At 44.5% G+C, this 22,068-nt stretch overlaps 1 protein-coding gene across 1 annotated transcript in view; it reads right to left on the bottom strand.

Annotated features, from left to right (window-relative positions):
• Positions 1-22,068, bottom strand: part of zfpm2a (zinc finger protein, FOG family member 2a) — a 129,932-nt gene that overhangs the window by 69,208 nt on the left and 38,656 nt on the right. The window contains exons 3-4 of the mRNA XM_056285988.1: positions 20,476-20,577; positions 4,771-4,889 (exon numbers count right to left, since the gene is read on the bottom strand). Coding sequence (XP_056141963.1) covers positions 4,771-4,889; positions 20,476-20,577 — 221 coding nt within the window. The remainder of the gene's footprint in view (positions 1-4,770; positions 4,890-20,475; positions 20,578-22,068) is intronic.

The raw sequence follows: 22,068 nt of genomic DNA, 5'->3' as shown, positions 1-22,068 counted from the left end.
GCAATAACTCCAGTCCCTTACGCCAAGCTAAGTCTCCTGGGGTCCACAGACCTGCCACAGCCGACCCATCAGCTGTGAAATCTGCTTTCCTCCTTGATAAACGGTCAAGATGTGACCCTATCTCTGTCCTGCAGATGCCCAGATTTCCTGTCATGCTTTAACTACTCATTTTTACCTCCCTCCCCTTCTCACTCCTCCTTTATTTTTTCCACTCTCTCTGCCTCTCTTTCTAGGCCTGCTTTTGGACAGCTTCATGTAACGCTCCACTCGTTGTTCTTTTTCAGCATCATTCATCACTCTGGTCAGCCACTGAGGCCCATCATCCACCGGCAGCCAACCCTCAGCATCACAGCAGATGTAGCCGGGCCGGCCCCTGCCTCGGCTCCTTTTGCTGCTTCTGGCTCTAGAGGCCAGCGGTCTCTATCCTCCATCTTCCCAGCAGACTCCATAGGACGAGTCCCCCCCCCTCCCCCGGGAGCAGGACTCCACCACACAAACAAACCAGAAACTAAACATACTCCTCTCCAAATTGGACCCAGTCTCACAGACAAAACATTCATACCCAACTTCACTGCATTTCCCAAACTAAGTTGAACGCGAACGATCTGTAACGTGCAAATACATGCGAACAGCAAATCAAATGTTTAGCACTACGTGACTGACGTTAAAGGGCAATATATTAAATATGAAAACAAGTGCGAGTCCATGCTACTTGTCACCCCAACTTCAACGGCCAGCATAGTTATGATGACAAATGCCCATCTGATCACAGAGACTTGTGTACAAAAGTGCAACGAGTCGTGTGGTGTTGTTGACTAATTGCAGGTGAAAGTGTACTGGAGGACATGGAAATATGTGCAGGAAATGGAAGTAACTCCCCAAATGAGACATGACGTACACGGATAAATGCAGAGGTGGAAAACTCCACTTCAGAAAGTAGAAGTACTAACCATGTATTTGCTCCACCCGTGCACTAAACCAGCTGATTCTAATTAGCACAACACTTTAGCCAGGTAGGAGAACTAATTAGTGAAATCAGCTGATTTAGTCCATGGGTAGAGCAAATACATGGTTAGTACTTCTACTTTCTGAAGCCGGGTTTTCCACCTCTGGATAAATGTGATTGATCTCCCACCCATACCTAAACTTAACCATCTCTGACCTAATACCTAAACGTAACTATTCAAAAAGTAATAGTGAAAACATTTTTTTTTTGGATTGGTTCCCCTTTTTTCTCCCCAATTGTACTTGGCCAATTACCCCTTTCTTCCGAGCCATCCCGGTTGCTGCTCCAGCCTCTCTGCTGATCTGGGTATGGCTGCAGACTACCACATGCCTCCTCCGATACCTGTGGAGTCACCAGCCGCTTCTTTTCACCTGAGAGTGAGGAGTTTCACCAGGTGGACGTAGTGCATGGGAGGATCACGCTATTCCCCCTCAGTTACCCCTCCTCCCTGAACAGGTGCCCCGACCGACCAGAGGAGGTGCTAGTGCAGCAAACAGGACACATACCCACATCTGGCTTCCCACCCACAGACACGGCCAATTGTGTCTGTAGGGACACCCGACCAAGCCGGAGGTAACACAGGGATTCGAACTGGCAATCCCCATGTTGGTAGGCAATGGAATAGACTGCTACGCTACCCGGATACCCCAATAGTGAAATTTTGACATGTTGTTGACACGCATCATAGGCACGTCAACATTGGAAGCCGTTTAATGTTGGTAGTTACTGGTTTTTGGGAAGCAAGTGCAATTAAATTGTGTGTGAATGGTATGTCTGCGAGACTATGTTGCTAAATTAGCTCAACATATTATGTAGTGCTGGACTTGTTCTGCAAATTTGTCCTACAGTGCTGCTTATAAGTAATGCATTTTCATTATCTATATCGATTTAAGAGGTCATTTATGCAGTGGTCCATCTCTGGGCGTGATGCCAAAAAGTGAGAAACAGACCTGCACACTCTATGTGACAGATATACAAGAATAGCTTGACCTCTGGAAAGTGAAATCTTCAAATGACATGTCTAGATGGAGGAATAAAATATCTTTTTTTTTTATTTCAGAGAGGGCATATCAATATCTCACTAGCAGGTCATGTGTGTCCAGCATGAGAAAGGTGTCACTTCTGCTATATACCTGGCTGCCTTGGGGCAATTCATTCCCCTCTCTGTTTTCAAAAATCTAAAAGGAGATTTAATAGTCTGTGGAGGTCATACTTCATAAGAATAACTGAGAGTGCCTCCTGGGTGAGGTAGAGACCCATGAAGCAATAAGTCTTTATTTCTACCTCAAACGCTTTCTACTGCCTCCTGACCCCGCACTGCAGCACTCGCCGCCCTGACATGCATCAAAACTGGCCAGCTTTTTCTCTGTCATTTTCTCCCTCTTTCTCTTTCAGCGCAATCCCCCCTCTCCAAACTCCTTGTTATTTTAACTTCTCTCTCCCCAGGTGAGGCATTAGGGCTTGTTGCTGTCTTTAAGTGTCAAGTCTTTGAAGACTTGCACGACTCCCTTTCCTCCCACTGAAATAACTGAGATAAATGCAGCATCATATCAGGAACGTTGCCAATGGCTGTGTGTGTTTAGCAAGCCGCAGCCCAGACTTGAGGTTTGACAACAAAAAAAAACAACAAAAAAAACAAACTATGCTAAATGAGTCGATTCCCCTGTGAAAAAAAAAGAAGCAAAATCTGAATGATAGCTCTTCAGTTTATTCCAACATCTAGCAAAGTAAAATAGTAACATGGTAGTCTAAGTTGTGGCTCACTGAAACAAAGCATGCCAGTCAGGCTGACCTGGTCTTTAATGAGCAATTGTGAGAAGCTGCTAACAGCCAGAACCCTGTTTGAGAAATGAAACTTAAAAGAGGAGGAGGAGGGCAAGCAGCAAAGCACTGAAAGGGCCCCCTTGAGAATAGACACAGAAGAGATCCTTGGAGGCAATGTGCCAGAGCTCCTTCCTCTTCCTTTAATTGCAAGAGAGATTTGGCATATTCTCTAACCCCTACACAGCCTTTTACAGGTGAAGACCACCACCTGGCACGCTATAAAAAAAAATTAAAAAAATTAAGATAGGAGGATCTGAAAAGAAATAATGGATTCCACAGAGAGCAGTTAGTTAAGAAATGACCACTTTTTGCCAAAAGACGGTTTAAAGAATGCAACTGGTGAAGAATTGTTTGCCGTGTAGTATGATGAATTCGTATAGGCTAAATAGACCCACTGTAAAAGCTCAACTGATGAACAAATGGAGGGGGGAAAAAAGGCCTTCCATAGGACGGCGCTGAAAGTGTGCAGGGTCAACAGAGAGGTGGGGTTTGGTTTGGCTGCATTTCAATGATATTCATGCAGAGGTTGTCGGGAAAAATATGTGGGTGTTACTCTGGAAAGCGACTTGAGGTGTTACTATATCAAATCACTTTTCCACCCGAGGATAACTGGCTTTACCCTGAGAGAAGCTATATTTCATGGCTATAATGCGGCCTGAGTTATTTAAAGCCATTGATGACTTCAAAACCATGAGGGGGGCTTAGAAAACAGTTGGAACCGTTCAGAGAATGATTTAATAAAGTTATGCGTCAAAGAAATCTGGGAGAATGGGGGGACCTCTGAGTACGAAATCCTTGCGGACTGTGCCTTATGTTTCTTAACAGGATGAATGTGAGATTGGTTACAATTTTTAATAAGAATTTCTTAATTAATCCAAATGGAAAATGAAATATCAAACCCATGGAGGACTCATTGCTCCAGCAGAGCATCAGGTCAACACGGGCTTCTGCAGCTGAAGGGAGCTAAACTGGGATCATTTCAACAAGCGAGGCCAGTGGATGGATATAAAGGTCCAGGCTAGAGGAGGAACATCACAAATAATGGACTGTGACTTTATTCTATTGAAGCCCGGGGTGAACTCAGAATCCACCAATTGAAGTATTTTGTCATAAAATATGTAGATTAAATGGTTGAAAAATGGATGCCCTTCAAAGGCTTTTGTTAGGGACCAGTAAGATCCCAGAAGAGTCAAGGGAATGGGCTGAAATATCCTGGGAGTATGATGCCTTCTTCTATGAATATGATCTTCGTACCTAGAGGTTTTCTAGTAATCTCGAGTCAGAGGCTACTAAACGCCCAACATTTGCTGAAAACCCAGATTGTTCCACAGTTACTCTCTTAATAATTTCAGCAATTTCAGGAACAACATTTTGGTCCAATTAGTTGTCAACATTTTGAACTAAAAGTTGAAAGTAGTAACTTCGTTTTTGTTTTTTTTGGCTCTTTCCCCCTTTTTCTCCCCCAATTGTATCCGGCCAATTACCCCACTCTTCAGAGCCATCCCGGTCGCTGTTCCACCCCCTCTGCTGATCCGGGGGGGCTGCAGACTACCACATGTCTCCTCCAATACATGTGGAGTTGCCAGCCGCTTCTTTTCACCTGACAGTGAGGAGTTTCACCAGGGGGATGTAGCGCATGGGAGGATCATGCTATTCCCCCTCCCCCCTGAACAGGTGCCCCGACCGACCAGAGGAGGCAGCAGTGTGGCAACTAGGACACATACCCACATCTGGCTTCCCACCTGCAGATACGGCCAATTGTGTCTGTAGGGATGCCCGACCAAGCCGGAGGTAACACGGGGGGGTCTGAACCGCCAATCCTCATGTTGGTAGGCAATGAAATAGACCCCTACACTACCCGGATGCCCGTAACTTCGTTTTTTAGAGTAGTAGGGAAGAAAGGCAGAATAAGGTGGATGATAAAAAACAGAGACATATACCATGCTGTCAGTGTTCATCTCAATCTTGCCCTCGAAGGGACCCCATGTTGTGCCAACAGGGAGCTGCTGCCGACTGTGGATCCTGCGCTCACCATCTTTAAGGAACGCATCCAGCTCCCCTAAAAAAGAAAAACAACATGCCAGCCATTAAAAAAAAAAAAAAAAGATATCAACAGTCAATGACAAGTCTCCTATAACATCTGTAAGTTCCATATCAAACCAATGTGACATGTATTCTTTGTCCCTTCCCTGAAACCCCCCCCCCCAAAAGAACCTAGGTGCGTTTATCATCATCCCGCCTGGGGGCCCCGCAGCAAAAAGGGAAGGTTAAAGCCGAGCAGTTTCAAAATGGATAAGCAAATCAAGAAAACATCCATCTGATGGTGTTCCTCAGACACAGAGCATGTTAACCTTACTTGAAAGGTGTCTTGTGTTGAGATAATCTCTGTGAGACACTGCAGGCTCGCTGGCTGCCAGCAGCAGTAGTGGCAGGCCTATTTCTGTTGTTTCCAGGAAGGCTGGGCCCTTGTTAGGGCTGCAGAGCACCAGTTAATTAGCAGTGAAACCGGATAGCACTGTGAGCACTGCCGCTGCTCACCTCCCTGACACCCTCGGCTATCTTATCACTTAGATTCAGTGTACTTTTTGGGACAGTGATTAATCAAATAGTTATGATAAACCCCTTGGCAGGCCATGACATAGTTTACCAAAGAGTATGTTTGTGCTTGTGTTCGCGCATGTGTGTGTGTATATTTGCGCATGTGTGTGTGTACGTGGCCAAGGGAAGTTGTGCAGTTCTCAACTGTAAATTTGTGTCTGGTTTCCTTGACAACGCTGAGAGGCCTGTTGAAGTAAGTCAGAGGATTTCAAACCTTTCACTCTGAGCACAATCTAGTTGATGTACTTTCGGCACACTGGCTAGAGGTCATAGGCCTAAGTCCCTTTTTGGGGCATTTTATGTAGAACCATTTCATTGTTACAGTGCAACACGGATAACTGAGAGATGACTTTGTCATGAGGAAAGTAATCATGATATCATGATTACGTTAAGTCTGAACTGATGCTACGTCAAATTTTGCCTCTTCTTTGTGCACAGACGTGTTTACTCAGGGCTTTCGATGCAGGCTGAATGGACTGAGCCGATCACTGAGCATCTATGTGCATGTGGTGTAATGACCTATTCAACCCAGTTTACTCTGAGTATCACCCTTATATCTCTTTCCTGTTGGTATTGATAAACAAAAAAAAGAAGCTTTTGTGCTCCTTTGGAACCAGTCGATGGCACTACAAACCCCAGGCTGGCCATGTTTTTGCTCGCCACTGCAAAGATCACATACACGCACTGATGATAACAACCCCGTCTCTCTCAATTGGTAGTCAAAGAATGAAGGTCAGTGGTGAATTACAAGATTAAGGTAGAAATTACAGCATGAATTAAAACTTTTGTTACTGCTGAGCAAAAAAAACCCTCCAAAACAGAACCCACTAAAACCCCTATAAAACACTGCGGAGAGAACATGATGCAAACGGTTTTAGGTTTACGGCACAGTTTTGGAACAACCCTCCCGAGTAAGACACTATGAACCTCATCCTGTCTGTCTACGTTTTCTGCCCGTCATGGTGCTGTTGCACACTGTGTTGGTAATGGTGCAGTGGAAGGTGGGTAAGCTCATTAGAGAGAAATAATTAAACATTGGAGCACAGCTGGTCGTCATCAGAGGCAGCCTCACTGAGAGCAACAGCCACCGCTTGATGCATTCTGTTTGTCCTCAGATAAGACCCACAGCCTTTCACCGCTTGGATGCAAGTTCCTGTTTAGCCCGGCTTGACACATGGCTGAAGTCATCCCCAGCCAATGATACTGAATTTTATTTTTTTGCTTTATTTTCCTCTTCTTCTCTTTTTTCCTGATGATTTGAGAAAGGGGTATGGGAGCCGGTGCTGTGGGTGTGAGGGGGGAAAAGGGGGTACTGTTCAATTTGTGGGATTTGTGGTCCATTGTGTTTCGATGCCAGTTGTTTGCGTCCCGCACCAAATGTTGCCTGAGGTCCTTGGCTCCCAGATGGCTTGTCACATCTGTTGCAGATACCAGTGGAAGATCGCCACAAAAAAAAGAAAAACAGCAGAGAAATAACAAGCTCACTCCATACACTATCTCATTGTTATCTATGAGCGTTTAGAGTCTTGCAAACTATCCCAAACATGCCAGAGGTATTATGCCAGACACATTCTGTCAGCAACCAAGTCTGTGTTACAACGATAAATCCAAAAATGATAATCGAAACCCGAAATTCTTGATCCTTACACTCATAATTTGATTGTTTACGAGCCCAAAGAATTCAGCGCTCTATTTGCCTACAAATCAAGTCTGGTCAGATAAATGAATAAAAAAACAAAACAAAAAAAACTTAAGAGCAAACACTGGGGTCATGGTATTGAACTCTTGGTACGGAAAAATCCTCAGACAAGATCGGGAGGAGAAACTTACAAAGGGGCCCCGTAGAGGATTTGACAAACCCCGGCCCCCTCCTTTCTCCTCGGTGTCCCTCATCATCCAATACTCAAATGCCACGGACTTGGCAAGGGGCGCTGATGATGTGGCTCAAGAGCAGTACCCCCTCCCCCAACCTTACACCCCCTCCCTCCCCGATAAGATCATCATCTGTCGCTAGACTCTACGGTCTATTCCTGCACTCCACAGATACTTGGCAGACCAATGAATGTCCCTTTGTGTGGAGAGATCCTCCGCAGATAACACCCAAGATGCTCCACGCTGGCATCTGTTTTTTTTTCTTTCTCCTGTCTTTCTTTTCAGTTACGGTGCTGAGGAATAGGGAACCTCATCTCTGTCTTCACTGGCATACGAGTGAATAATAATGAGCTCCTCTGTGGCAGAGTGCCATCCTCGTACGATTTAAAGCATAAACGGGTGTGGACCGGGGGGTGGGGGTGGGGGTGGGGGGGTGGAGAGATGCCTTAAAGAGGTGGGCAACCCCTTGCTTCTCCTAGCCATCACATTACAGGAGACTATTGAACCAAGTATTTTAGATGCATTATCACATTGGACCTCATTTTCACACAAACAGTCTACAATATACAATCAGCTTTTGTTCTCATGTCATTTTAAGGTACTACTATGGAATTACTATAATTTAAGTTAAGACTATATTTTTAAATGCAACCAAACAGATTCCACAGATTTTACAGTTTCAGTCTTTTAAGTGTTATCTGCACTTGTAATGTTTCAGTAACATAGATTCCTAGCTGGCAATGATGGCGGCATATATCGCAAGCCTTTCTGTTCAAGCACATGTAGCAGGAGTCAGACTTTTCCTAATGGAATTTCAGTCGAACGGTGAGTAAAGAGTCCGCTAATGGTCAGAAATGAAAAATGGCATCATCAATTTGCTCCTGCAGATTAACATTTGTTCAAATTAACATTTGTTCAAGCAATGGACTCGTTATTTTCGACATGAATTTCACTTATATATCTAATTTACAGGAAACTTCCCACTTTCCCAGGATCTGCGCCCCCCCACCCAAAAAAAACCCCTCTGATTATCACCTTAGCTTAATGTTCACCTTTTTGTTTGGGGGGGGTTAACCCTTTACTTGGCCAATTACCCTATTTTCCAAGCCGTCCTGGTCGCCGCTCCACCTCCTCTTCCGATCCGGGGAGGGCTGTAGACTACCACATGCCTCCTCCGATGCATGTGGAGTCACCAGCTGCTTCTTTTCACCTGACAGTGAGGAGTTTCACTAGGGCAACATAGCATGTGGGAGGATCACGCTATTCCCCCCAGTTCCCAGTTCCCCCTTCCCCCCCGGACAGGCACCCCGACCGACCAGAGGAGGCGCTAGTGCAGCGACCAGGACACATACCCACATCTGGCTTCCCACCCACAGACACGGCCAATGGGGTCTGTAGGGATGCCCGACCAACCTGGAGGTAACATGGGGATTTGAACCACCGATCCCCGTGCTGGTAGGCAACGGAGTAAACTGCCACACTACCTGGACACCCAGCTTAATGTTCACTTAAGAAAATAATTCATAAAAGAAGAAAAAAAACATGAAAAGACGCTTGAGCTTCAAAAGAATGTCTTTCTCCCTTGATATGACACACAAACTTCAAATAAAGGCAAATAAGCGGCTGCTGTTCAAAGTTCAATAATGCGCATGCGGCGATTCAGAGATGCCCCCCTGCAACCCAGTCATCACCGCTGATCGGCCACGTCGCAGAGCTGCCAAATTGGGCAATAGATTAATATACCACCAGACGCACAAGGGGTGAGATGGAATGCACCGTATTGGTTCAACAGAAGGTGCTACATCTTTAAAACAGATATGTGATATGAAATGTTACAGCTGAAGGAGAAATGTCACACAGCCTTGATAAGAGAGCAATGAACTTTCTTCCCCTCTTTCCCCCACCAAAACCGCTATTATCAGGCCCTGGTGAGCAAAAATGCATCATTTATAACCCGTAGCCCTCACCATTATCTCTGGGCAAGACACTTAGTCTAAAACACTGACGGACCCCCCCCGCCCCCTTCATTTCCCCTTCCCACCCCCCAGAGAAGGCCCTCTGCTTGGCTCTGGCCGTTCCTGGGAACAGCAGGAGACGCTGACCGTGATTTGGAGAGCGACTTTCCGGGCAGATACATGAGCTTGTCTGAGGAGGGGTGTTAGGGCGGCCCCTTAAGGTCAGGCTTGTTTTCAGGCAGTGGATGGCTTGGGGGGGGGGGGTTAAACAAGCCAAAAGGATTAGGGCATTTTAGCAGACACCCCACACACTGAGCTAGGGGGGCTAGGGCATTTCCTTGGCTGAAGGACCACAACCACCGTAGCCACAACAGATGCACTTAGCAGTGTCAAACTATTATTCTATATATAGAGACAGGCAGAAGTACAGGTATCCGTTTAAATTATGGCTCTGAAGCTAACTCCAGACCTTGTATAATCATGAATAATCTTCACTAAAAAGCTTAAAAAAAGGTGCACAAAATAAAAAGTTGCACATAATGACAAAAAAAAAGTAGCACAAAAAATGAAAAATATAGCAACTCAGTCCCCCAGTACATTATCAACATGGCGTCAGTTGTTGCACGCTGTCACTGAGCAAATGAAATATAACAGTTATTGAGCAGTCACTTTCATCAAAAGCCTGAAGAAGTTAGCAGCAGGCACGCCGACAACAGCTCCGGGACATCCATCTTTAGAGAAGCGCTGCAATTTCTATTGAAAGCATGCATAGGAGGACAGGAAAACTTAAAGAATGATTGTCCTCACACAACAATATCTCCATATCGCAAACAACATCTAGAGGACACGCTACTCCTCTTGGAATCTGATTACTTTGAATGCTTTTTTTTTTTTTGTGTAAATTTAAGAACCATCAAAAGGACATTACACCAACTGAGTCTGTCAGGATGAATGAGTAATCGATGGCATGTTCATTGGGAATGTATACACGTCTCCTACATGATGGCTGGAGCGGCTCTGGCTGCAGAACTTGTGCCATGTGCCTCATATGCCTGTGCATGCTTGTAATAGCTAGTGGGTGAAACATGCCATTACAGAAAGTACTGATATGTGACAAAAAAAATATGTATATAAAGTAACCCATTCATTTGAAAATCCACAAATCACTATGGAATAAAAATAACTTTAAAATGCAAGTCTGTAGTAAAAAGAAGAAGAAGAAAAAACCTCCTACGGTAAACATTGTCCCATCCAAGTCGTGAAATGTTGCTGTTAATTCAGGAAGCGACTATTTTTAAAGTACTCCTGAATCTCCTCCCGAGTCAATTACCCGGCTGCAACTTCCCCTGGGTAACAGGGAATTCGGTTTTTTTTTTCCTGGGTGACCTAGTTGTCTTTTGTGAGTAGGTTTTAGCCGGAGCAGTTTGACAGTCAACAGATAAGATGGATTAAGCTTTTTTTCATCCAGTTTTGATGTGAACAGCGTAAAAGCGGGTTAAATCATTGAGTTTCAGGAGTATTTTTAAATGCCTGGAGATAGTGTGATAAAGGAGCTAAACCTAAGACTGGGGCTTGGAAGGTCAAGGTCACGGTTTTAGAGACCAGCTACCCGGTGATGAGGCCAGCTTCCGTCTCTCTCCCGGAGCGGGCTCACGGCGGCGGCCGAGCCCACCTCTCATCACTTGGAGAAAAGATACATGAAGGAGTGAGACAAAATCCAGCAAGCGCACTATGGGCGGCATCCAAGAGCCAAGCACTCCTACCTTGTGTGCACTTATGGCACACATGTATGCATACGTGTGTTTGTTTGTGCGCATGAGTCGGTGTGTATGTGTGCGCTTGCATTCCTGCCTGCACTTGTGTGCAAGCATGAATGAGATGAGAGTCTTCAATGCAAAAGTGTGTATACAGGCATATTACCTGCCCGTTCATCTGTTTGTACAGTGTCACGTGTGGGTATGTACACTGTGAAATATTTGGAGGGGGTCCCTTATGAGTTACTGACTCTGTAATTACGTTTTCATCATTTCTGAGTACTAAAATAAAATAGCAATTCATCTGTTGATGTCAGGGGGGAAAATAGAAGTATGACGCACTTATCGAACGCCCCAGTTTACAACGCAATATTAAATCCAAATCGCATTTCCAAAATATGATTTGCTTAACAAGAATCCCTCAACCTGATCTCAGGCATGCTTAATATGGGCATATGAACTGACAGCCATACAGTCACGTGACGCAGCTCAGCCAATCCAGAATTCATTTGAATTTTAAGTCGCATGGTGATGAAGGCACTTGAGCACATGAAAAGGTGAGGAGGCAGCTGAAATAATGGACCACGTTCCATACATTGTTCTGGTCAAATACCGGATGTAACAAGCGCCTTTATCGTGTCACATCGGTGCAACGGTGAGATGTGAGGCTGGGTTGGAAAAAAAATTTTTGGGGACATATTTAGACACATTTTGTGGACGCCTATTCCCCCACTGCTGCTCATGTCGGTGACAGGGGAGAGTAATCCTATACACAGGCTGCTATTGTGAAATGAGAAACTAGCCTCCTTCACTGCTAGAGACCAGATGCACCTCTCTCTCTCTGTCCTAATCTGTAAACGACTTAAAGGAGCCTTATCTCCGGGCTCTTCTGCTTCATTTCATGCTTGATTTACTTTAATTTGTCTGATAGGGCACAAGGATTTGGAAATGGCCCATCTTTGGGTGGAAAATGTTCTGATTTTTCTCTGGCATTGTTATGTGGAGGTTTTTGACTTTTCGCTCTCTCTCTCTCTCTCTCTCTCTCTCTCTCTCTCTCTCTCTCTCTCTCTCTCTCTCTCTCTCTCTCTCTCTCCTGTTTCTCCATCTACATCTCGCTCTCTCACTTGCTCTCCCACTCCCTGTCCCCCAGCCTCATCTCTCTTTTTCCTCTCCTTGAGAGGGGAATCTCGCTCCGGTGCAACAGTCTGTTTGAGTGCATTTAGATTCAAGCTAACACAGCAGAAACAAGTTTTCCATGTGGTGCGATTTTGTGATGGGCAACGGCGACACTGGAGTTGTGTTTGCCTTTCAGATTCACGTTGGGCGCAGTGCAGCCGAGTGCTTCAAACCACAAAGATCTTATGTTTAAGTTAAGAGGCGACTGGCCCTCAAGTTTAGCAAGTGGGTGAGCGGCTGGCACTGATAAAGTTGCTCCACAATGAGGGTCGGGGGAAAAGCGACATGTCTACAGCTGCCTTGAGTTCTTTTCTGCTGGCGCAACTCGAGTACTTCCATGGCTGTCTGGCTGCTCCCATCACCAAGACATTTTTTCCCACTTCTATTTACTGTCTGAATGGCAGCAGAAGCAGTGAGCTATGATTAGAGAAGCCATATCTTACCAGGTCCTGAATAATATCCATCCCCTCCCACCAATGAGCCAGACACAGAAGCAACACAAAAACCTACACAGAAAGAGACAAGAGGACGGGTAGAGCTGCCTGAGTGGGCTTGCTTGTCCTGTATGTGGAGGGATGGTATAGCGGCAGCAGGGCCGCGCTACAGAGGCACGGTGGCCATTGAGAAAAATTAGGGGGGGAGCAAATCTAAAAAAAAACTGTGCAATCTAACTGGGCAAAAATAAACAATTATGAATGGTGATTTGGACGTTTATTAAAGTCTTGGTGAAGAAAATGTGGCGGGAGAGTGAAGTCAAAGTCTAGGAAGGGTGATCCCAGGAAAGACCGCTTATATAGGATAGAGCTCTACTGAACAATTTGCTTTTTCGATAATGAGTTACAACTCAGCTTCCCACACAGCGACAGCTACGTCATCCGCCCCACCTCCGTACACAATATGCATAAATAAAGAGCGAACCACTCACAAGCAAGCACACACACACATGCACACACACACACACACACAAACATATACACACAAGTGCATGTGCATAAAAACATTCAAATGCACACGTGTGCCTATACACGCACACAAACAGATACAAGTGTGTGTGTTCATGCACGCGTGCGTGCGGACGCACAGACAAACACACACATACGAAGAAATGAGGAGACCATTGAAATTCATCTCACATCCAGAATTTACTTAACTGCGGGTCTGTGCGCAGTGATAAACGGAGTGATGATCCGGCAACACGTCTTTATCCATGCTTTGCTTTAATTAACGGCGGCTTGTTTGTTGAAAAGATGATTAATATGCCAATGAAAATTGCATAATTGAATGCCACAACACTCACACAATCAGGGAGGAACATGCCATTTTTTATTAACTTTTTATTATCATTATTATTACTATTATTTGGTATTTTAATTCAGTTGACAAGCGGTTTCCACCCCCCACCCCCCACAACCCCAAACAAAAAGGAGCTGGAATTGCCGTGACCAGAGGGCCAGGCTGGGCACAGCTGTTCATCACCAATGAGAGGCCATCAGAGACAGGGGCACTGGTCTGATATCAATACCTTTCACTATGAGGGGTACTGTGTGTGTGTGTGTGTGTGTATACGCGCGCATGCTCATTTAAGTATGCTATTGTTTGTGAGAACTTATTGGAGGAATGGGGTTCAGCAGTTTGGGGACTCTTTTTGCACCCCTAAGAACAATAACGTTGTTATTGGGGGTATCCGGCTAGTGTAGCAGTCTATTCTGTTGCCTACCGACATGAGGATAGGCGGTTCGAATCGCCGTGTTGCCTTCGGCTTGGTCGGGCTTCCCTACAGACACAATTGGCCGTGTCTGCGGGTGGTAAGCCCGATGTCAGTATGTTTCCTGGTCGCTGCACTAGTGCCTCCTCTGGTCAGTTGGGGCGCCTGTTCGGGGAGGAGGGGGAACTGGGGGGAATAGCATGATCCTCCCATGCGCTACGTCCCCCTGGTGAAACTTCTCACTGTCAGGCGAAAAGAAGCGGCTAGCAACTCCACATGTATCAGAGGAGGCATGTGGGAATCTGCAGCCCTCCCTGGATTGACAGAAGGGGTGGAGCAGCGACCAGGACGGCTCACTTGGGGAGAAAACAGGGGAAAATAAATAACTAAACAGCATTGTTACTCTTTGACAGTTAGAACTTTGTTTCTAAATAAGTTCAAATAAAAATTACTGTACACATGAATATCAAATTGAGTCCTATTGGACACCTTGGCATCCGGATTTTCAAAGCCCTGCAGCAATTCATGCACAGCGAAGAAGTTTGACGCAGGTCAGTCCGACAACTTTGTAGTTTAGCACAAAAAAAAAAAAGAAAGAAAAAAAATGTAATGAGGAAAAAAAGAATTCAATGTGTAAGTTTCAGTCGAGTAATTTCGGAGTTTACCTAGTATTATATCCCCCAGCACAACTTGCATGAATGTCTCCATGTTAATGCTAAATACACACATCAAATATTCAGCCAATTACAATGATACCTAAAAAGTGAGCAGCTACAATGCCCGGGAGGACGAGCATCGCAGAACAAACATATTCAGGGAGCTAAAGAAAGACACGTTGGGTGTCAAGTCCCTGGGGGCCGAAACACTACCACCAACCGCGTTTTAAATCAGCTTCATATTTAGCGACGCTTCTCATTTTCACTGCGTTCTGTAGACTTGTGTTGTGAAACAGTACTCTCACAATTACAGCAACCTTGGAGAGTTTTCCTTAAGTAGACGCAAATTCTATTGAGATACAGACAAAATGGCTGAAACCGAATTATCTTATTAAGGGCATTCTTTCTGTGTTACATCCCACATATTTATATAAGTAAATTGGGGGGAAAAAAAACTAGAACTGAATTTAGTTACATCTTCCTCAAATGATAAGAACAGTGATTGCATTTTGCCCAATTTCAGATTATATAACTAACAACCATGAAGTTGTATCATAAAGCCTCTTAGTATAGCGGATCAGTGACTAAATTTGCATCAAGGCAATGCAGCATAGGAGTACAGTGATTTGTCTAATCTCTTGTTGCATATTTCATCATTATGATCACACACTGTGAATTGGTGTGTGTGTGTGTGTGTGTGTGTGTGTGCGTGTGTGGGTGGCTGTTTGTCTGTGTGTGGGGAGGGTGGGCGAGTTCAGATATGTGTCTTTATTCACACAGGTGAACGTGACGCATATACACAAACTGTCCGCAAATTGCTTTCGCAAGAATGTGGAAATAAACTTATCTTAAAAAGATGGACATTTATTTACAGATAACACTTTGATTGCAATTTAATTTTACATCACTCAGGGCCCAGAACTCACGGAGTAGCCGATGATGGACTTTCATCATCAGTATCCGCAATCTCAGTGTCATTCATGTTTTACGAGACTTGACAGAAGACTTTGAATAAACCCCTGGAGGAGAGAGATAAAACCATCCTTTTGAGAGAGAATTGCCATGATGCACGTCCAAATTTCTTGATTACAGGGAGAGAAGGCGGTGGGGGTGGGGGGGGACTCGAGTGAAAGCCTGCGCTGAAAGTTTTTACTGTGCTGATACAACAGTCAAGTGTGTCTATAAGTCTACTTAAAACGCTTAGGTATCAGTCCAGACAGCTGTGACATCCTCGTCTTATGATTCTGTCGAGACAGTACGCTATCAAACCTTTCATTCCATTCCCAAGCTACATTTCCGTTGACAAAAGCTCGGCGGATGCCTCCTGAAGGATTCATCTATATCCTAATATTTCCAATCCAATTTAACTGGAGCAGCCGGAGTGGTCTGAGCACTAGTTTACCAATCTTTGCTTTCCAAGACTCTGAGAGCTGAAGGCTTGAGGGGTTCAATCAATGGTGCTTTGATCTCGGCTGGAACCATAATTATTTAACATTGTTACAAGGATTTCTCTAATCCATCCTACCATTAAATCCCTTTTACACCCTCATCTTCTGCAGCCTAATCTGCATCTGAGTGCTCCGTTTGTCTCTCTCCCTCATTTTGGCTTGCCCCTCCTTCCTTACATCACCCTGACTTCACAACGGACTCGGGTGCCGAGTTCGAAATGCCCTGTTTATTGGGAGCAATCTGACTGAAAGGACTTCGGTTCAGTCCCAAGCTTGTGCTGAAATGTAGTTTTGTTGTGGAGAAGCCAAAAAGTTGCTCACAGTGCCCATAGCGGACTTTGCGTCAGTTTACTTTCAATTCAGTTAAAATTGAATCAAGAAAATTATTGCAACAGGAAGCCTGTAATTTCACACTATAAACTCGTGAATTATGATTTTCTGACACGCTTAGCCATCCTGCCAGCTCAGTTTCAGATTTTTTACTTCAGTTCTTGTCGATGAACTGGGTGAACGTGAATCTAAAAGTTCAGGTGACCATAGCCCAAAATGTTAAATCCCATTTGTTGATTTTGGAGATCATGCCAAGTCACAACGAAAAAGGGCCCACTGTCCTTTTGCAAATATTTGCATGTCCATGTTTCACCACGATATAAATAGAAGTGCGGGCGACCGCAAACATTTGTTGAGGCACCTGCCACACTATCGTGGCCATCTGGTCCTCCAATTCTCCTAGCATGACATACTATGTGCAGTAAACCTGAAATTGTTTCCTTTTTTTCTCCGTCGACCAGGAGTGAAAGGATCAACTACAGACACCTCTGGATGGGCTGGAGTCAAAACGGAGACTCAGAGGCACAGCTGAGGGGAGCGAGCCATTTCTTCAACTTGTGTATGTTTAATGTCTCGGAAGGAGGTAGATAGAAAGAGTGGGAAGGCGATAGATAAAGAAGGATGGGGGAGGCAGGAGGTGGGCCCTGCTTGTGCCCAGCTGTCAGGTACCATCTCAGATGGCCACTCCTTCAGCTGACCCCTGCCTGGCAGTGGCTTGCCTCCAGCTGGCACAGCAAGACGGGCAGGCTGGGCCGTGCCCATCACAGGCAGCCAAGCCAGGAGATTTGTGGACAAGGTGATGTCGTCGCTTCGGCTACCTTTGTGTTTAGTGTTCACCTCTCCCTGCTGCTTGTATAACCACCCTCGTTTTTTATTGTGCAGGATAACCTTAAATCTGGATTTTCATTATATAGTGGAAAAAGGTGAATAAGGCGGTGTGTTCCTTGCAAAAAGACATGTATTTTTTGCACAAGACAGTGATGTGACACTTGGGATTATATGTCGTAGGTTTCTCATGTGGTAATAGCAGATATGTATATAGATACAAAGCCAAATATAGTTGAAAAACGTGGACCTAATATTATTTTGTATAGTATTTTACACTGAAAATACTTTCCAGTGAAAATGACAGTGCTGGGAATGACAGTGCTCTCAAAAACCCACAGTTTTCATGAGTTTTACAGGGGGTGTGGTTTACACGGGCAGTCATTTAGATAAGGATGAGAACAAGTTCATTAGCAGAGTTAGCTTGCTAACACCCACCATTCCCAATTAGCCTAGAGGAGAGGATGTGCGACAGAGCAGGAGTGAGAGTAAGAGAGAGAGAGAGAGAGAGAGAGAGAGAGGAGAGAGGGAGAGAGAGAGAGAAGTGAGAGTAAGAAAGGCTCAGATCCATATCGCTGCTAGTCCATGGAAAATAATAGAATAGCTTGACATCCTATCATCCATATCAGCAGCTGATTGCAAAACATCCGTGACGAGAAATGAACATGAAAAAGAAGATCGCTGTGGAGATTTGCTTAAGGACATACTTCTAGAGAAAGAGCACGAGAGACGGAGGAAGAGAGGGAATCTCACTGGGTGTTCCACATCAGAGACCTAGTACTCTGAACAACAGAGAAGAAAGACCTATCAGATTAATTGTGAGTCATATGCCTCTCTGCTGTTCCAGACAGGAAGACAATGGGAGAACAGGGGCCGACCACAGACAGCACTTGACATGAGTTCCTAAAGTGGAGATGAAATACAAGGGAAAAAGTTCAATTACGGGATGTAGATTGTAAAAGCCTTTGTTGTTACTCAGCAAAAGGGAAACGGTATGGACGAGCCTCAATAGAATCACCAAAGCAGGTGGGCATGTTCCTCAGCTAGCCCACCTCATCAAAAGGCCTCACAGACTTTTTATGTAATGGCCATTACACATCCTATTCAGATGCACACACAGAGTGATTAAAAATTATCTTTCGGTGATCATAATCATACCTGCTTAAACTTAAGCCAAAGAATAAAAAGAACTTTTGAATGCTGGACTATCTGAACATTTACAAAGAGATTAAAGGGGTAGACAGTCTCAAACTAAATAAATTTGCTTTTAATCGCCATGAACAGGAAGTCATGTCATTTCAAATGTTCCTATCTGATTGTCTGATTCGCCTCTTTATTCAAATTATAACATGCCCATCCGACTTTTCCCACACAATGGGAAAAATTAAAAAGGGGAATGACCTTTTGTGGCAGCCATGATGGGAGAGTGAATGGCATTATTATGCACCAAGATTAATTTCTGCCCATGCTACGCTAGCCCATTGAGAAAACAGGGAGGGGGTGCAAATGCCCCCCAACTTTGGCTCCCTTAATAGTTGGTCAATCGCAGAAATTTTGAGAAACATACAAAAATACATTTTAGGTCATATATTTACTAGAGGTAGCAGTGATTTTGTAGGTCCCGAATGTCGTGGTGTCGTCCCACTGAACTGATTAGAGACCGAAGCAACCACCAACAACTGTGGGTTCAATCTGTTCAAGGGACCAAAAGCACAGGTATGGAAATCTGTATCCTGCTAGATGTATCGGGAGGAGCTATGTGTTAAATGACATGTTTTGATATTTATCACGGTGGGGGGTTTTAGAACAGCGTCGAAATCTCCAAACTAGATGTCTACTGATAACCCGAAGGCGCAGGTCCGCAGGGCTGACCAGCAGATGGCCGTTTGCCTGTGGTTTACTGAATCATTTCATGGCTATCATGTCCCAAATCATGTGTGTGCAAGTGGTTATACATCTACCTTACTGTAATGGGAGAGACAAATCCACTATTTTTCACCCACAAGACTATCCTCTCTCTCTCTCTCTCTCTCTCTCTCTCTCTCTCTCTCTCTCTCTCTCTCTCTCTCTCTCTCTCTCTCTCTCTCTCTCTCTCTCTCTGTCTCTCTCTCTCTCTCTCTCTCTCTCTCTCTCTCTTTCTCTCTCTCTCTCCAACTTTGTGTTCTGGGCCTCTAATTCCCATTCTGACGGCTAAGGAGACGGGGTAGCATAATTACAGTCAGTCATAGATCTAGTCATCGTACATCCATCCCGCTTTTCACAGCAGTATTTTTAAGCTCAGCATTTTCTCCCCCAAAAGGGCTTTTTCCGCATGTGATGCCTTCTTTTTGTCATGGCCCCCATAGTTCTCGGTTGACCCCCTCAGCCCTGTCTCCTGACTGATCACAGTGATGGTTTATTACTGTCGTCCCAGCGCTCTTATCTTTAGCCAGCAATGCTCATTTCCTTCCCCAGATTTAAATGCAAATGTGAAATTTAATGATAAATGCATTATCTGATAGGTGCGATAACACTGATTCACTGTCAGTATAAAATACACACCCCGGGGGGCTTCTGGCTAGCTAGCACAACTTGCCCAAATCCACTTTTTTCCTCTTTTTTAAAACGCATGTACCTGCACTAAATTCTCGAGGTCATATTATGCATTAAAAGGAATGATTTTGTGTGTTCAGCAGTGTGGGTGCAGAGCTGTGAACAGTAATTGCTGTGTAACTATCTGGTTCAATGTATTATCCATCACTTCGATGAAGTGGCTTTTAATAGAGAGGGTAAAAAAAACAAGATGAAAATATTTCTATAAACCCTTGCAGAAAATGAAGGAAAATCTGCATGGTAAAACAAGATGTTTGCAAAGAAGCAAATCACATCCTCTTTTTTTAACAACTACTACGAGTATTCTTCAGGGGGGCTAGTCTATTTTAAAGCGCATGTGCAGTACAATAGGATTAACAGCAAAGCAATTACTCTATCCACTTCGAACCTGGTAAATTAATGTACTGTAAAATGAATGATGGGCGTGCACATTTAGCCGATCGCATCAACTGACCCAATTGTTTCTCTGCAATGGCTGAAGGTGGTAAAATGCATCCTAACTTTGCAAGCAGTAGAACACTGCTCTGTTATGCATTCTTCCATTTCACGTCCAGACATCAGAGCTCCCAAACGCTCCCAACTGATGGGAATGTCAGACTTAAATAACAGTGTAATTTTAGTAGGGGGATTAACTTTGTAATTTTTACTATTCTGTCATCTACACTGTGAAGACGTCCTACTCATTAAAGTCTTGGCAACTGCTCTTGAGGAAAATGATGTGGAGGATGACTTACTTGGTCCATCCCAGTCCTCTGGCCCAGCTGTTGGGTGTCTGGTCTTCTCGCTCTGTGTGTCCATCTCCGATTCACCTGCTTCTCGATTGCTATCTTCTTCTCCTGCAAGGCAAAAAAAAAAAAAGAAGAAAAAAATGGGTAAGCGCTACAGAAGGGTAAAAGACACACACAACTGCCACTGAATCTAAATTTAATGTCCATACATCAAATTCAATAAATCTCTGCATTGTGGGCTGCACTGTTCCTCCAAAGGGTATATTCTCTTAGACTTTGGAAATTATCCCAGCCAAAGAGGTCAGACAGAATTCCAAGCCAAGGCAGTCACGTAGTTTTATGATTCATGTCACCCTTTAATTTATGTGTGTTTCCTATAGATAAACATCACAATATGCAGTGACGTGTGTCTTTGTCTGACACCCCAGAGGTGTCTGTTGTTCGAGTGTGTAAGTCTGTGTGCGTGTACAGTGCGCACACGTGTGGGCATGTACATCTGCACTTGTGTTTGCGTGTACCTTATATGGCTGTGAGCTCACCAGGTCCAGCTGCACACTTTACATAAAGGGCTTCCCATGAGTGCTTGCAGGAACAAGAGGAAGCCCCATGGAACAGGAAGGAAAGCAATGTGTGGGAGAGAGGTGACTATTTATTACTGTTTGATCTATTGTGGAAGGAGCCGTGTTATAGGATGTAGCGCTGATTTACAGTCTCAGGGCTCACTGAAGCCATGCCATGGATATTTGGGTATCTCATCCCAGGATGTAGGTGCCTAAAGACCCTTGTTAAACGCAATGCACCTTTCAGTGTGCAGCTGAAACACTGATGAGAGCACTCCTCTAGCATTCTTAGTTGCATCCCCAAAAAAAATCTATTTTTGCATGCTTACAGTTTGTACTCAAAGTTTATAGGCACATAAATCAGGGCTAAGTAGGTGCCCCTGGTGTGGTGTTCTAAATAAATCCAATGCGGCTGACACAGCGGTTGCTCAGATGGACCATCTTTTCAAACTCGGGGCAAAAGAGCTAACCTGCTTGGGGCACGTCTAGTAGTTTGTGGCGCGTCAGTCCTCTCACATTTGTCACCACCTTTTTTTCAGCCCTTTGATGTGTTAAAGCCAATACAGTACGGCCCGGGACTACCCTGCAATGGACTGTCATACTCGACACACTCCATAAGAGGAGGTAGGGACGATTTTATGTGGACATTTTATACCGAAGACAACATTATAGAGACGCGGCTTTTTTTCTTGCTTTTTTTTTTGGTTTTCATCTGAAATCACCAAATCTGATAAGAAATAGCTCCCATACGGTTGTTTTTTTACCACGGCCAAATCAGATTACTCGTTTCCACAGCTTCCAAAAGGCATTTTAGAGTGTTAGCCATCACACTTGCAGTCACAACTGCCACAGGACACAACACCGCTCACATCAGCGACGGCTGCTCTCAGTAGGGTTAATCTCCAGATCAAGCACACAAACCACACTTGTTTAGTTTTTTTTTTTTTCCTTTCGAGACGTGGCTAACTTCAAAGGAGGAGGCAGACATTGCCAAAAGGATAGCAGGTTTTTTTTTTTCTTCCCTGTATGACACTGGAAG

This window comes from Lampris incognitus, chromosome 9 (genome assembly GCF_029633865.1).
Source record: "Lampris incognitus isolate fLamInc1 chromosome 9, fLamInc1.hap2, whole genome shotgun sequence".
Lineage (NCBI taxonomy): Eukaryota > Metazoa > Chordata > Actinopteri > Lampriformes > Lampridae > Lampris > Lampris incognitus.
The sequence above is the reverse complement of the archived record's forward strand: the minus strand, read 5'-3'. Positions and strand labels throughout refer to the sequence as shown.